The sequence below is a fragment of the Artemia franciscana genome, chromosome 13 (assembly GCF_032884065.1).
Source record: "Artemia franciscana chromosome 13, ASM3288406v1, whole genome shotgun sequence".
Lineage (NCBI taxonomy): Eukaryota > Metazoa > Arthropoda > Branchiopoda > Anostraca > Artemiidae > Artemia > Artemia franciscana.
The window spans coordinates 27,682,271-27,700,264 of record NC_088875.1 but is presented as its reverse complement, the minus strand read 5'-3'; the positions used below and the strand labels follow the sequence as shown (position 1 = coordinate 27,700,264).

The window sequence follows — 17,994 nt, the reverse complement described above, 5'->3', positions numbered from 1 at the left end:
GCCGTTCTCACAAGTGCTAAGCTAGACGATCACTTCTAGCTATCATCACTCTGGACCAATCATGACCGCTTAAAACAGAGGAGGCAAATTATGATTGATAGATTAAGCCTAGACGTTGATATCTAGCTAAGCATACATGATCATTCCCCCTTAAAGGACAGCTTTTCCAAAATAAGCCTATATGATCTAAGAACGGCAAAAATTTCGTCTTAACTACGGTTCAATGAGAAATACTAGTAGGTTTTAGTTAAAAAGTATAACAAATTCTCTCAGTTAAGCTATTTCTGAGACAGGAAAAGTTCAAGGGATAAGAAGGTCTACATTAAAGAAAGAATACTCTTTTTGCTGTATGTCTTATGATAGCTTAAGGTTGGATACGCTGAGAAATCTACTGGAAACAAAATATTATTCAAACGTATTCAGAACCAATACCTTTAATCTTATATCCAACAATTAACAAATTACTTGATTACTGGTGCCGATTCAAGAAAATGTTGAGGGAGTAAAATATATTGTTTTGAATCTAGGAAAAGTGTATTTTTTGATTTTTTCCCCAAAAAACATAAAAAAAATATTTTAGAAAGCCAAGCCACTAACACTTGATCTATATGAGCTGTTAAAGTCGAGCAATATAAATAATGAATAACGAAAATTTCTTCTTGTTCAAACAAATTAGAATTTTTAATAATTGTCTAATAAAGCCTCCGGAAACTTTAATAAACTCTCCGTCTACTTTCTTGAAGTCTTTGCATTCTTTCCTCCAAGGCAGTGGCTGTCCTGGGCCTGGGAAGGAAGGCAGCTGCCCCCCCCCATCATAATTCTTCTAACATCTGACATTAAATTCCTTTGATTTTGTTTTTTTTTATACTCCGATGGTATACCCTACCCCCCAGATTATGAGGCCTAAAACCGCTGCCGCTCCAAGCTCCTTGCATAAGGGCATGATGAACATTGGGTTTCCTAATCTAACATGAGAACATCAGGACGTTTCTTCACATTTTTTGGCACTATTCCCGACACCATAAGTAAATTTAGTAGCCTCACAAAATCTTTATAAGAAATAACAACTTCTCTAATTATCTCTTTTATGGGTAGAGTTAAGTTATGTCATTAAAATGCCACAAGCTCATTCCTAACGTCAGTTTAATTTTTGTACCTACCCATTATACGTGTTAATATGTACTCTTGACTTAAATGTATTCATTAATAATAAATAAAAGATCATTTTATACATACAATTCTAATTTTTTCTGACTAACCGCAAGCCCCCATCAATGGGACCACAACCATTGGAGAAATAATGAATTAGATTGTTCCATGCCAATAAAAATTACAGTAAAAAATAATACTATAAATAACTTTTTTTTCATTTGGTACAGAATCAATCCCTAGCATAATTTTTACAAGATTATGAAATTTTATTTGCGTTATATAAGCGTGTTTATTATACATAACATACAGTGTAGACGGAATGAAAACTATCACTAAGATATCCAGGTACATACATAGGGGTTTTATGTACGTGTATCTCCCCTCTCCAAAAAATTCTTGCGTTTTTCTAACTATTGCCTTACTCTTCCGAAATAAATGCCTTCGAACTGTTATTAGTGATTACAGTCGTTTAGTGATTACAAGATTAATGATACACATCATTCTCAATCTTATGCAAAGAAGTGCATTTATGTATAGGAATAAATCAATATATTCCACAAATTTTTGGTTTCACAACTGAGTAAGATATAAAATCGAAAATGAGAAGTGCCTGCATAAAGTTTGACTTATTTAATCATTTTACAAATCTGGACGATAAGTACTGGAAATAAGGATCTGGAAATAAGTACTTACTTTAATTTGTACAACGTTAATGTTAACGTTAACGTTTATTTTGTGCAACGTTAATTTGTGTTACTTACTTTAATTTGTGCAACGTTTCCATTGGTAACCATTTCAAAACTTCTTCCAGGCACTGTAATCCTCAGTGACCCATCATTCAGGAGTTCGGCAAGACCCATCTCTCGTAGAACAGCCCGTCCGTGTGTTGCCAAAGGTATTTGTACTGATGTATTAGTTCCAAAGTTGAGATTAACACCATTGATGCGAAAAACTGCAGGGCCATTTTCTGAGATTGGCCCAACGAAAATTTCATTTGTTCCAAATAGTAGGGTGAAAACCTAATACATTTTAAGCTATTAAATTTTGACTTGGGCAATGCAATAAAAGAAAAGCAGTTAGCTTTTACATATGATAATAACACACAGAAAATGTGCTTGGAGGATCAAAAAGAAAAAGAATGAATAAAGTAAACAAGAGAAAAAAAGAAAACAGATAAAACCCATAGGAAAACAAACTTCTGCACTATTTAAATTCAAAACGAGCGGAACATACTGGGGAACCAGCACGCAATTAGCAAGAAGTCGTCAGAAATGGATTTAAAACCAAAATTAGGATCCACAAGATATTTTCAAATGCCAAATCAATTTTGAAAGGCTGGAAAGATTCTATGAAAATAGATCATTATCAAACAAAAGAGAAGAAAAAAAAAATCATACTTAAGCACTGAGGGTCAACAGTAAAAGAGAAGCAGAAAACTAAGCAGACTTTCTTTTTTTCAAACTTAAAACTGTTAAAATTAAAACCTATTTTCATACAGTCTGTCAAGGTTTAGAGGTAGAAAAGGAATAGAGCTACAAGTTTAGAGCGCGTTCTAGAGCCCTAAAATGGGCAGTAGTATATAGGTCATTTTCTAAGCGTTCCTTATCAATAATATTTTTTCCAGCTGCTAATTCGTGTTTCTACAAAAATATAGATTCGCAAAAAATGTTCTTGCCTTCCCTCTTTCAAGAATATCGTTATTGCATACCGCTATACTTGGTAAAAACTGTATTTGATGAGAGATGAATAATTATAATCCAATGACCATCTAGCGCCATGACTCCGAATCAATTTTAATTAAAAGAGGCTGATGTGAGTTACTTACGTAATTTCTTTTTTCAGGGGGGGGGAAACTCGTCAATTGGGACGAATAGAAGGTACTAAATAATAATAATAATCTCAAAAGGATCAGTGATCTTCAAAACATCAAGACATTGTAGGATTAATTTTTACCTTCTTAGCACCTCTCCTCTTTGCCAAGACAGCAAAGTGGTCCATATTTTCCTCTCTTTCTTCAAGAGTAGCAAACCTTCTTTGTGAGTTAGATACAAGGATATGGTTGCAATCTGTCAATTCGCCTTCATAAGTCACCCCATCAAAAGTTGTTACTGTGCCATCTTCAAGCGTGCAAACTGCTGAAATTATGAGTTGGTACCGTTAGGCAAGACCATGTTTAGTCGATTTTTAGAAATTAATGTGGCAACACACTTTTTTCCGCATGAATCGAAATATTTAGTACGGTTTACACCTCATTATTTGCAGAGCTAAGAAATTTACATAGATGTTAAATATCTAGTGAAAATAAGGTAGGACCATGTATATTACCCGTGTTTTATAAAGCTCGTTATGGCAATGTATTCACTGGGATCAGGAATTGCTTTGAGTGTCGCTAACAAAAGATAATCTGTTTCTTTATTAACTTGCTTATAATGTTTTTTATTTATCTACTTTTCTTACACTGACTATAAGGCTCAAATCTAGAGACCTTTCGTAGGTTAATGTTTGCCCCGAAACAATTCTTAAAACACACACTTCTTCATGCTTGGATTGTTTTTTTTTAAGTTTATTTCCGTTTTCCTTCAAAAAGAAACGGACAGAATACGTTTGCGGTTAATAGTAATGATCTAAAGATTTAGGCAGCAGGGAAGAGACAGAATAGCAATGCAAAAGCAGTATCAAGTCAATTTAAATATGCAATTATTATTTTGGATACCCACGGATAGGCTGCACGAAACAGTGAGCTACAATAAAAATGTGGCTCAATTCCGCTTTCTAGGGAGGTAATGGCAGAAAGGTTGAGACGGTTAGGACACAGATGGTAGGTTACCAAATATCTTCCTTATCAGACAATTATCCAGGGACAAAAGAAAAGCAAGTCGTCCTTGAATAGGGTGGGAACAGGTCGCAAGGATAGATTTAAGGGAAATCGGAACTTCCTAGGAGGGTGTATTGGGAGAGGTTTTGAATAAGTCGGGATGGAGGAGAACCGTTTTTTCTTTTAAATGCAGGCTCTGCTTTTTTATGCTTTTTTGTCTTCAGATTACATTTTTTCATTATTACTGGAGCTTTAGTCCAATACCAAGGTTTTATTCCTGAATCTTTTACACTAAATTAACATCCCAGTGTGCGCTATGTAAAAACATTTTTCTTCCTTATTTGTCTTTACTTAAGACGTTTGAAACAAATTTTAACATAGCTTTGTACGCAATTTCTGGAATGATTCACCTATCTAGCCAAACATTTTTGTACAATAAGAGGTCCCTGGCATTTAGGTGACTGGCACTGACAACTGATTGTCTTTTTACAATTATGCATAAAATCTTAAGAGCTTCAGACACCAAACTTGTTATGAACCAAAGCATTCTCTTTTTTACTTGTGCTACTTGGTGTACCTCAGTGCTTCATAAATACTCACGACTAAAAGAGTCTCCAAAAAAGGCTTTCGTCAAACTTGGCGTCCTAGTTATTGGAAGAAACAAATTCATCCATTCTGGCAGCTTCCCTCTCACAAATGAAGCATTTGATCTTGGTGTGTAAATCGAAATATCAGCTGCACTAAACTCACTGGTAGTTAAAGGGTGAGTCTTGATGACCATATGAACTGAACCTGGAACGCCGCCTGTATATGAATAATACGGAACCCAGAACCGATTGAAATACTGACCAAAGAGATTGCTTGCATTGACTGCAAAGTGTGGCAACTGAAAATAAAAATCTCACGTCAAACTTGTACAGGGGTTAAGAACTGCTAATAAGTTCATTGCAAAACCATGCTAATTGTTCTTGAAACAAAATTTCCCTCTGTGTATCATAAAAAAACTCAAGCCCACGACCCAAATCCGTTCTGTTAAAAAAACAGACCTGGGTATGAATGATAAAACTATTTTTAAAGTGTTTTGAGTATTTTATTATATGAAAACCCTGTATTAATTTCTCCTAGCATCCAACTATTTTAGAATGTCCAATTTTTTATCCCCTGGAGTACTTCTTTAAAATACTTTTTTCAATGCCTCATGCACCTAAATATTTTTCAATCCGTCAAGAAATATAGATAAAGAGAAGCAAAGAGAAGCAAAACTAAATCAAAAACAAAAGTAAAGGGTCATAAGCTGACACAAAAATAAACACGCCACCCCCATAAAATCACTATGACAAACACAAACATGCACACAGACACGCATAGAAACACATAACATACATGCACAAAAACACACATGCAAGCGCTCACACACATCCATACAGACACATAGGAACAAAATAAACACACACAAACAAACAAAACACTCTCTCACACACAGAGACACACAAACAAAAATAAGCACTCACGCGTGCGCATACGTACACACGTTCATACTAACAGATCCACTACGTACGACCATTAACACACATGCCCCGCTTTCACTCATGCGGCAAACACATATTAACATAAGTGCACAAAGATACACAGGAATACACACTCAAATGTACATACACATGGACACAGGCACACACACATACACATACATACATACATAGCCAAACAGGAAAAATGTAAAACACCTACTGTGCTCAAGTCAGCAGTAATATTGTAGACATCCAGAAGACTAGACCATTCCTTAGCAATTTTACAAGCATTTGGCAAACCACCATATGATTCAGATGAGCTTCCACGATACTCTGGATTCCTAAATGGTCTTCTATGATGATAACCTTCATACTCTTCAGGTCGTATAAAGTCCTCATGTCTATCAAAAGAGTCTTGAGAAGAAGTGGGTATAAAATCGGAATCAGATTGAGGTGGACGGTAAAACTGTCTTGGGGGACTCCTTATATGATCTTGTTCAAGGTCAGAGTTGAAATTACTTTGCTTCAAAGCACGGCCAGTTCGATAATTTCTGTTAGGTAGAGCCGTGTTGAAAGCAGGGTTTTCGGGGAAACGCCCTTGATAGTCATAAATTCCATCACCCTGATTGTATTGTCTTTCGTTCCATCGTTGCCAACTTCTTTCAATCCCACCACAGCGGCGGTTTGTCAACGCCTCGCGAATCATTCGCTTCAAAGAAGGACTTTGCACAGCTGTTCCGTTTATTTTGAAACTATACGAATCACAAGTGCGTCCAAATCCAACTGAAGCGTTAAAACTGATAGCGTCGGAGGTGTCATAATTCGGAGAAAGTGGTTGCATTCGGTCAAGCGTCTCGACTGGAAGTCTGGTTTCAGCATCAAAGCAGATTTCAAAAGGCGTCGCACTTGTCGTCGAGTCCTGGTTACTGAAATACATGTGGAAGGCTTGATTCCGACCAGTTTCTCCGTTAGAGCCTCCGAGAAAAAACCTAAAAGTTGCCTTATTGCGATTAAGGATATACAGGTCTACATTTACACCAGAGGTCAGGTTTCTTGAAGCGTAATCAGCAAAAAATCCACGGTTATAGGTATTCGTAGAAAAAGCTGGTCTATTTGCGCTTATATTGTATGTTGGATGCACAGTTGGAGCAGGGTATATGGGGAGCTTGGGATTCACTGTTGCATTTGTTTGACCTGGGATGGAACGGTTGGGGCTGACAGGACCAATGGATCCCGGTCGACCAGTGGTGTTATGCAAAACAGATTTAGGAGTCGATACTACAGAGCTTGGTTTATTAGAAGGATGTGGGATAGGACGCACTGGGGGACCGCCTGGAACTATAGGGGGCACTGAATGAGGGTAACCCCTTGGCACTGTGTCTCTAAGTGTTGGTCTTTGATGGTAGTTTCCTCGAGCTTCAGTTGTAGCCCGAGACATCGTATTATTTACAAAAATCATTATCTGGCTGGGATCCTGACTGCTAATGTATGAAATCTTGATCAATTTTCGTTTAATACTTGAAGGTATCCACATCATGGTTGACCAAGCAGCTAAGTTGAATTTTGGTCCGATAAAATCCCACATACTTTCCAGTGATAGCGGAGTTTCAGAGCGCTCTATTATCCTGAGGCCGAATCCAAGGACAGAAATATCTCTTTCACGCAGATTCTGAAAAAAGATGTTATCGTTCAAATATGAAAAACAAAATGACAAATGTATCTTATTTCACTGCTATCCTATCTTATGCATGGTGCTCACGAATACTACACCGCAAACATTTTAACTTGACGCGAATACCATTGACGACACGATTCATTTACTTAAATTAGCCTGGGAGGTAAACGAAAATAAACTTGAAAAACCAAAAACTACATCAACTATTCATTAAACAAAAAAAAAAGAAATTTGCTAGAAGTTGTATATATTCAAAAGCTCTGCTTATTTTTCAACGTTCATGGCAGCCAAACTAAGTTCAGGTCCTTAAGGCCGGGTCTGTATCATTTAAGGTTTAAATTGGGAAAGTAGCTAAATAATTGCGTTACCAATGAAACTCAAAATGGTATAAATTAGGGAAGACGACTTTCTGATCAGCAGAATATATCATGGCTGCATCAATAGCTGCACCCAAGCAATCTGCAGTTTAAAACAGGTTTAGAAAAAACTGTAATGTGAGAGAATTGGCATTTAAAGCTGATTGAGGATTTAAATAGGGAAACTAGCTCAATAGTTGCTACCCAAGAACCTCAAAATTATCTAAATTAGAGAGGCCAACTTTCTGATTAGGAGAATATATCATGGCTGCATCAGTAGCTCCACCCTAGTAATCTGCACTTTGAAGATAAAGAGCACTTTGAAGATAATCTTAATACATTTATTAACAATGAGACACTTGCCTACGATGGAAAATTACTTTTGCTTCAAATGCCCTTCGACGTGTCGTTAGGCATAGACCCTACCGTGAAAGACCGCTCAAATTAAACGTCATTGATCACACTCAACCTCAAAATTCTGAAACTTTGAAACCACCAAAACAAGAAGAAGATTTACCTAAAGCTTTATCAAGTGTTGTAGACTGATTGCCTCAATCGTATCGCTAACAGTATAAAAGACTCTTGACCTATCTCGCTGAAAATGAACATGTAAAAATTGATGACAAATAGGATGACGTTATAATCCTAGGCAAGACGGACAATCTAGTTGATTTACCATCAGATTTGGTTACAAATCGTACAAAATTCAGATCATTTGACAGTCAGTTGTATAAATTTTTAAAGTCATCAAACTTCCCAAAAAGTCTTATTGGGAATAAACATATTTTAAATCGATTAAGGGAAAACGGCCAAATATCAAAATATGTTTTTAAGATTATTTTTAGAAAATACTAGCGCGCCAATTGGTGATGAAGATTTGAAAGGTATCAAACGATGGCGTCTTAATATCAGCACATCACCTATTACTATGCAAAAGGGTATCGGACACTTCACACCAAGTTTACGTTCAAAATGGGTTTACGTTCACAGCGTTTACGTTCAATTTTCTTGAAAAGTGTTATGCGAATATTGGTGAAGCCGGAACTTTAAGTTCCCCCATCACACTTACCCGAATCGCTGGACTTGAAAAGAAGCTAGCGACAGAGTATTTTCAGAGTGAACCTAGCTACATTATTCAAAGAAATCATAGAGTTCGCGCTAGTCATTATCGAATAACTAAAGCCTTTTCCCATTGAAAATGTGACAGGCAGATCTTTTAACTCTAAACGAAATTCTAAGGCGTCACAATACTCCATACAAGTATGTTTTACTTGCAGTAAGTGCTTTTAGTCGCTATGCATATGCCGTTCCATTGCACTCAAAAAGAGGTGATGAAGTTGCTAGAGATATTGAATATATCTTTGAACAAAATTCTCATACAAAAAATTCAGACGGTTCGCAGTAGTTAATGTGTTAATCCATATGTCGAAAAGAGTTTTTATTGAAGTATAATACAACATTCTATCATAGTCATAGTCCGTTAAAGGTGGCATTGGCTAAACGTTTGGTAAGAAAAATTCGACTTTTAATTTCAAGATATTGTGCGTTGAATAATACTGCTGCTTTTATTCAAAATTTAGATAAAATCATGTTATTTTATAATCAACACCCTCATCGACCGCTGTCCAATCAAAGTCCCCTTGAAGTTCATCACAGTAACAATACACTTGACATTTTTCTTAAACAATCTTCCAATGAAAAGTTTATGAACAGAAAATTTAATGTTGGTGGTACAGTTCGAATCAATTGAACAAGTAATATTTTTGAAAAAAGGAATTACTTGTGGTCTACTGAACTTTTTAAAGTGTCAAAAGTCTTAGACACTAAACCTGTAACGTATGTTACAGGAAAGATGATGTGACATGAAAGATGATGAGATTTTTGGCGGTTTTTACGATTATGAGTTACAAAAAGTTAAAAATAATGTAATGTATCGAATTGAAAAGATATTAAAGAGTCGAACTCGCAAGGGTAAGAGACCCTTTGATTTTGATACTTGGATTGCCGCTGAAGACATTCACGATGCCTAATAATTTGTGTGTGACAATCATGTTCATTGTGTCTGACCGATTCTATGAAGATTTGAATAAAACAATCAATTTTGGGGAAAAACCCTCCCCAGTGATGAAATTTGAGGGAAAGTATGAAGTTGCTCTTGTTGATTGTATCTTAAAAATATATAGACATCCCAAGAAACGATTCTACATATGACATATGACAAAGTTAGACCACATGATTGGCCACTCCTTACCGAGGAATGGATAGAATCACTTATTTCTGGTGAATATCCCTTCAACACGCTACCATACAAAGTATTCGCTAGTATGAATGACTTGTGTCGTGCAATCAATAGAAGAATTTCTGCTCGTAAAAATGGTAGATTTGAATTTAGATATTCAATGGAACAGGCAAGATTTACGTTAGTTCTCCCATCAAGAATTAGGAGGTTATTTTCAACGATTACTGTGAGAGATGTTCTTGGTTTAAAACAAAATGTAGTCGATAGTAGAAGTACAAGAACCGCCAGCGGCGTGAACTAGTTATTTTTGAAGACTATCCACCGGGCCTCTGCTCGGACAGTTGTATATTTCTTTATGCGTCCTTTGTTGAGTCATCGATAGTCAGTATTAACAATGCCCTCTCCCTACGTGTTCTTGAACAAAAAACCACTCAGGAAAACATTCACCACTACAATATAAAGCATCTTCAATATATTCCTGTAAAAACTTCTTATTTGGAAATCTGTCAGTTAGTATTAAGAACTGAATAGGGGAATTCTTTTGCAATAACAAAAGATTTGGGTGTGATTACATGCCATTTTCGAGCCGTTCGGCGAGAAGGCTAATAGAACAAGTACTTTCGTTTGTCCTGATGTTGAAAGCTATGCTGCTATTCTTAGACCACGACAATTGGGTCATGAAATGGACTGTTCTAGGGACAGTTCGTCAATGTCGGGCTACGTTTTTGGGAATTTGTTTGTTAAATAGTTTCGCTCTGCACTCACCCTGGCTAAAAACATCTTGCACCAATTGCCATGGATTTTGCGTCCTCATCACTACACGATTGTGACTCTTGGAAGGATTTTAAAGAAAGTGTTTAACAAAATCTCATGTCTAGTGTGCGATCCTTCGGCAAGCGATTGAAATCACGACAAAGCAGATAAGGTTTACAAAGGGTGAGAAACACCTCATCACCGATCAGGCTCTGCTCTGGTCAGAAGCAAAAAACATCACTCTTGTCAAAGAAAAAAAGGAAGAAAGAGTAAAAATTGTTAGATCGAAAAAGTACATATTTTCTCAGAAATGACATATTAACCACATAAAGAATCTCATCCTTGAGACACCTCGTTATTGAATCTTTTCGACGCAGAAAATGTCGACGTGAGAGTAAAAATGGCTACTTTGAACAATTTCATCCAATACAAACACTCGCTGAAAACATTTGTTTTCGAATTTATTCAAGTGAAGACTACTTCATAGATTTACCTTCCACATTTATACATTTGCGTGCGATTGTAAAAAATTAAACAATAAAAAATCAAGCGCAGCCGAGCAGTTATCCTATGAAAACTGTGTACTACGCAATTTGCATACATAGATAAGTGTCTACATAAATGGCACGTTGGTGAGCACAAGCAACAATCTATCAAGCTATGCAAGTTACATACAATTCATGTTGATGAATCCAGAGTCTTAAAGGAAATTGAGAGGTTTAGCCATTGGATATGGATATAAAAGGAACACTGACACTACCAATATCCTTAGAGAGGTGACAACTAGTGGCTTACACTTGGCTAGAAAAATAATTCACGAAAAATTTAATATACCTCAAGGGATGCCTCCCAATGTCATGATTGATATAAAGTTACAACTTGCGCCATCCAATTTTATTTGCGAAATGTACTTGCCACGACACCTGATGCAACTGTCTCTCTCACCTCGGCAATACTTCATGTACAAAATTAACATGTTACGAGTTCTGCTGCTTTGGCAGCAATTGAAATTTGAAGAGCCAGTGGAAATAATACAAAACTGCTCGTTCCACACACAATCACGAATCGACAACATATTGCCACTGGGTCACTTACCTACTCCGACTCATCATTTATCAATGGCGAAATTCCTTCAAAACTTGCTTTGGCTTTTGTAAAAAAAAGGTGCTAGTGCAATTGGATCATGGTAAGATTTCCCAAACAAATTTGAAATGTTTGGACATTTATCTCTAGTATGTAAAGTAAATGGAATTCCGCTCGACAATTTATCCTTTATTAATTCCTATAGGATGCTATATGAATTGACAATGCAATCTCAAGATCAAGATTTGTAACTATTTGAAAATGGTACAACTGATGCAAGGTTTGCAAACACTTATGGTATCATTGCATTGGATTTGTCTGGTACTCAAGATATGAGTATTGTCCGAACGGGAACAGAACTTTTATAGTGTACCTTTGCCGAAATAATGGCAGAGAGTATAGCATTAATCTTGGTAAATAAATTTGAAACCTATTGGGATATTACCCCGATGGCGAAATTCTATTATACTTGCCACCATGAACACAAATAAAATAATAAATTTATTCAATTTGGATCCGTACATGTCCAAATACAAATCCTATTGCATACCCTCAGTTTTCCTCGAACATATTCAAAGGGCTAACAATACCATTCTCATTGTTAATAGTAGTTCATTAACTGAAAGACGGGACATTAGATCGCATATTCTATAATGTAAAGTAACTTTGTTTTTATTATATCACCTTGTAAAGTCAATAATAATCTTCTGATTCATGTTATAAAATTCACGTGTTTCAATATGCTTATTTGAAGCAATGTCACATATGATATTTTCATATGAAGAATCACTTTCTATAACAGCCAAATAAAAATCAGTAGGTCTGTAATCATAGTAGCCAGTATCTTCACAGCGATGTCGTAAAAACCAAACTCTCTTATTATTCCAGCAACTGAAGCATAGACCAGGTTCTTCCTCCAAAAATAATTTTAAACCTCGACGATACAAGTCTCTGATACTGGTATACTGAAACCACATTTAGGGTTTTTCCAATCATGATAGGGTAGGTATTTTTCCATTGATCACATGTATCATAGTGACAATTGTGACAATTTTAGGAAACCTCTAGTGTGAAAGTTACAAAAATCTTGTAAAAATGTGTAAAATATTTTTCAGTATTGACTGTCTCACTTCCAAAATGAAAATTGCTTGCGATTGATAAATGAATGTTCTTTGTTATCACTATTCGCTTATGTTGATCACCTATTGGTTCACTAGAGAAATGGGAGGAGTAGCTGAAACTTTTGGTAATTTTCAAACAAATGTGCAATATCATTTTGTTTCGTTTCGATTAGTGTGTCAATAAATTGATTAAATGCTTTGCGGCCATGACACATAAGTCTCAACGAAATGTCCAAAGGTGGAGACCCATTTTTCACTATATTGTCAATCATTCTATGAGTGAAGATTCGCTTCTGCAACGAAAATCTTTGAAAATAATCATTTAAAATTATCATTTTCCCAAAGTAACAAGATTTCCTATAATTTTCTGTCTGTCCAATTTATTCATTTTTAATCCTGACTCTCTCACTGCCAATTATAGACAAGCAAAAAATGAAGATTCTTTCTACCTTCGCATCGCATGTACAATATCCAACGAGAAAAACATTCAAATATAATAGTAACAAATTCGTTCCTTTTTTATATACATTCAGATCATTGCCTTCAAATATTTCAATAATGCATTTAATCCGTCTTGTAATATTTTTATGTACATTATATTCACTTTTGCCGCAAAACATAACTGCTCTTCCAACTTGAATTTGCTCAAAGATATTACATATCTTGCATTTATGCGTAAATGCAGCACCTTATGCTCTCTGAAAATAGTCTAGCGTATAAATATTCTAGTTTCAATAATATTATTTTAGTAATTCTACTGATGACGATCGGTTTATATGTGATCGAAATATCTGGACTTTTGTACCTGATTTCTCACTGTATAAGAAATAGATTTATCCCCATTTGAAAATTTATTCATTCGTTACATATCTTGCAAACATCTCGTCCCATTCTAGGGTTCGCCGACGACCCCTTGTAATTTCTATTACTACATTAGGTACTCGTACAGGTGTTCGTAATAGCGTCTAGGGATTGGTAACTCCGGTAATATAGCCCCTATGGGCGTGCTGGAAGTGCTTATGGCGTCACTACTTATATCGGAACTGATACCTAGAAAAACTTTTGTACCCAGTTCAATACCTTTAAGCTATTGACTTCGTTTTTCTAACGCAATTGTTTTTGCTGTTAATTATCCCAAAAAGCATCGATGAACACAAGAATATTTTTGTAAAGGCAGGGATTACTACAAGATTTACGAAAAGCAAAACACCACAAAAAGTTCCAAAAAGATCCAAGTTACATATGGCTATCCTGAAATAAAATTAATCTGAAACTTAAGGACGATAAAGAAATTTTAATTTGTGTGGATTTTGAAAATTTCAGTATTCAAGGCATCATGGTTGCGGCATGCCCAACAACTTAGCAATAAGCGAAGTAACCGAAGTAATATATAATAACCAATATTTAAAAACACATTTTGAAAAAAGAATAAACCGCTAAGTGAGGAAGAATCTCCATTTGAATCTGATTCAGAATGGGTAACTACTATTTCGATTATTCCTAACGATAGAAGCTTATTGCGAAAATAAATCCGTTTCCTAAGAAAAATTTCCTAGAGTATCCCCCCCCAAAAATGGTGTCAAATACAAATGGAAAATTCACCATAGCCAAGAATCCTGTATAGGAGAATTATAGTTGCCTATCTTGAAAAACAGCGAAAATTACTTTTTCGCTTGGGAAGCAGTAATGTGTCTTTTTTCTTATTCTTCTTTTTTTCTGAAAAAGTTAAGCATCTGACGGGCTACGAGAATCTTGTCAATTATGTCAATATTTTGTTGCTCCTTACATCATCTATAATTCTAATCAAATTTGCCGTTAGAATCAAAAAATTCTTTTATTTTTTTTCTGGCTATGACTTATTTCTTTTTTTAACACTTCCATTGGCTTTCATAGTAATATGAGGATTTTGGCTTTTTCTAACCTTACCTAATCGTTAAAAATAGATTGTAACTGGTATTTGTCTATTTTAACTTGAGATAATGAGTCGCGAAATAAATTCTAGGCTTTTGTATCGCGTTCAGCTATGGCCAAATTTGACGCTATGCTAGCAATTGCTATACAAAATTAATCAAAAACCTGGTTTTTTAAGATTAAATTTTTGAGTATGGCTCGTGGCTCCAGCATTATATCTTTGATGTTCCTAAAAAAAAAAATAACGAGAAATAAAAAACATTATTTTACCTCGTGAAGCGTTTCTCCAAGTGCAAGGATTTCTGTACTAACTTGCACACTAGTCACAGGGGACAGATCATGGACTGATTGCATTCCAGTAAAAGGGCGCACATGGAAATGAAATAATGTTTTATCGACACCCTCTGGGGTAGTAGCAGCAGCGTTCCAGGCAAGAGCAACTCCAAAATTGGACATATCCACTCGAAGAGAAAAATGTCCCGGAAGAGAGATCATTGAATGAGTATCTACGCCAGATGTAGCCTTTACCATTGTAAATCCAGCATTAATACTGATTTTGGATACAACTTTAGCTATAACCCTAAAACAATTTTTTTTGAATTAGTTGATATCAACATAGGGAACTAAAAAAGAAATAAAAAGAAAAACAAAGAATTATTTCTTATCTATAATGATATCTATGAGTGCATCACTAAAGAGCTTCACCCCTACCAAAAATAGCAAAAGGAGACGTGACTTCATGGGAAATTTGGCTACTGAAATATTCATTTAAGGTGAATGGAGATTCTTTCTTCTCCTTTTTTAAAAACCTGGCTCTTACCCTAACTCTTGTCTCTTGTTAAAAAGCATTATATGATTATATCACACTTACGTTTTTCAGCATCATAACTATAAAAGATGAGTATATACGAAAAAATCGATCAAAAGGGACTGCAACCCACTCGATCCCCTAATGATTACGCTTAAGTTGAGATTGTTTAATGATAGCAAAATTTATTTAGAATGTAGTCAATTTGTTTTATCAGAATACTTTAAAATGAATAAGCTCAATTAAGTGTATTTGCTGTAACACCTTAACACCAGGCCTAGGTGGACAACTTAGATTTTGACAAGATTGTGGTGGTTATTTGGACCACTCTCAATCTTAGGGTTTCTAACTTAAATATCTTTCACAATAACAAGGAAGATCTTTTCCTTAGAACCCGCTCATAATGTCTATTCTAGAAACATTTCACAAAAATCAAACCCTAAGTAAGAATTCCCCCTTTAGATTAATCCAAAGGACCTCTGACAGAATATTAGGGTTAAAAATGCACTTTTAAGGCTTCAGACCTCCCCTCTACACAGAGAAATCTGCAGACTCTATCTCGTTAAAAGCCGGTGCATCACTTCTTAATCATAGGCAGCACAATAGCACTGCCTAAGTAAAAAGCGATACGGTCAAAATGTTTTTTTGTTGAAACTTTTAAGCAACGTACTTTGTATAGAAGTTGTCGTAGAAACTTCGAAATGGGCTCATTCGACTGGAAATTAACCCACTCCCGTCATTTCCCCAAACACATCCAACCAACAATTTTAGGTAGCCATTTCGTTCAGTATAATTGAAAAGGTCCAGTAATTATGGATTTGAAGATGACGACCCCCCTCCAGAGCCCTCAGGGCAAGGGTTATCAGTTATGCCCAGGGGGCATAAAAGGTTTTTATAGAAGGAATTGTCGTATAGACTTCAGGGCTCATTAAGTTGGAGATCAGAAGTTGTAGTGCTCTTTTTAAGAGTCAAAGTGGTCGTAGGTCAACTAGTCCCCCCGCATCCTGTTTTCTTCAAATGCATCCGATAGAAATTTTGAGATAGCTGTTTCATTCAAAAAATAGTCCAAAGGTCATGTAATAAAGCCCTCGGCGTTGAAGCGACCCCCCCAAAGTCTAGGGATAAGGGTTGTATGTTGTGCCCCGGGGGCTTATAATGTTTTATGAAACGAATGGTCATAAAAAATTTCGAGCAGGCTCATTTCACTGGAAATTAAAAGTTCCTGTTCCTCTTAAGATTCAAAAGTCAAAGGAGTGCAACTAGCACCTCCCACTCCCCCCGTTGACGCCCTCTCTTCCCCAAACACGTCTGATCGAAATTGTGAGATAGCCTTTTTGTTCAAAATAGATAAAAATAACATATAACAATGTCTCCAGAGTGGACACAACCCTCCCCTCAGAGTTAGGGGTAAGAGTTTTAAGAAATGCCCCGGGGCATATAAGGTTTTTACGGAACGGTTAGTCGTACAAACTTTATATGGGTCTTATTTGATTGGAAATTGGAGGTTTTAGTACCGTTTTTGAGAGTCAAAATTAATTGGAGGGTACCCCTCCTCCCCCAGGCCCACTCCTTTTATGAAGGGGTGGTCATATAAAGTTTAGAGGAAAGACATTTAATTAGAAAGCGAAATATCTTGTTCCCTTTAAAGAGCCAAAGAGAAATAGGAGAATAACTAGCCCCCTCCCCCGATGTCCTCTTTTGCCCAAAAACATCAGATCAAAATTGTGGGATATCCAATGTTCAAAACAGACCAAAGAACATATAAGAATGCCTCCAGAGTGGACAAAAAACCCCCAGAACCCAGGAGAAAGGGTTGTAAGTTTTGCCCCAGGGCATATAAGGTTCTTATGGAACAGAGAGTCGGATAAATTTCGGACGGGGCTCACTTGATTGGAAATCGGAAGTTCTAGTTCTCTTTTTAAAAGGGAAACCAGCCCCTAGCCAATGATTTCCCAAGACACATCCAATCAAAATTATAAAAAAAAAAATGTTTTGTTCAGTATTATTGGAAGGTCCATTAGTGATATCTTTGGGGAAGTCAACCTCCCTACAGTCATCAGAGCAGGGGCTGTAAGTAAGGCAATTCGTCCATCCTTTACATATAGTATATGTTGTTGAGAAAAGTCGGCATGTCGGCATGTTTGGCTTCTGCTTTCCAAAAAGATGAACAGCATCCAGGTGAGTCTTTCAGAGAATGTTAAGGAGAGTGTTGAACTAGATCAATACACGTTATGTGCATACAGGTTGTCAAATGGGCGTAACTCACGAATGACTAATTATATTGATTTGGAACTTTCAGGAAATGATAAGGGTAAGTTGTGGTGGATTTTGAACTAGCCAGAAGAAACTATGTGTATACTTTTAGTGCTGCTTCTACGGTTGCTATATCTAGCGACAATAAGGGTATTAAAGCGACACTTTTAGGGAAAGCTTAAGGGGAGTTTCAATCAAACGAAATACTATATGTAGGCAGGTTTTCAAAAGGGCATATTAGCAATATTATAGGCAGCACTGCTCTATCATAGCTGAACTTTTAAAGGAGCTAATTCGATTGCAATTAAACATTCTAGCGC

The 17,994-nt window shown here is 36.1% G+C and overlaps 1 protein-coding gene across 2 annotated transcripts in view; it reads right to left on the bottom strand.

Moving 5' to 3' along the window:
• Positions 1-17,994, bottom strand: part of LOC136034754 (uncharacterized) — a 109,566-nt gene that overhangs the window by 7,363 nt on the left and 84,209 nt on the right. The window contains exons 16-20 of one of the 2 annotated variants that reach the window (XM_065716134.1): positions 14,884-15,193; positions 5,696-7,144; positions 4,568-4,853; positions 3,106-3,287; positions 1,914-2,171 (exon numbers count right to left, since the gene is read on the bottom strand). In XM_065716134.1, the coding sequence (XP_065572206.1) occupies positions 1,914-2,171; positions 3,106-3,287; positions 4,568-4,853; positions 5,696-7,144; positions 14,884-15,193 (2,485 nt within the window). The remainder of the gene's footprint in view (positions 1-1,913; positions 2,172-3,105; positions 3,288-4,567; positions 4,854-5,695; positions 7,145-14,883; positions 15,194-17,994) is intronic. The other variant, XM_065716135.1, reaches the window with a different exon arrangement.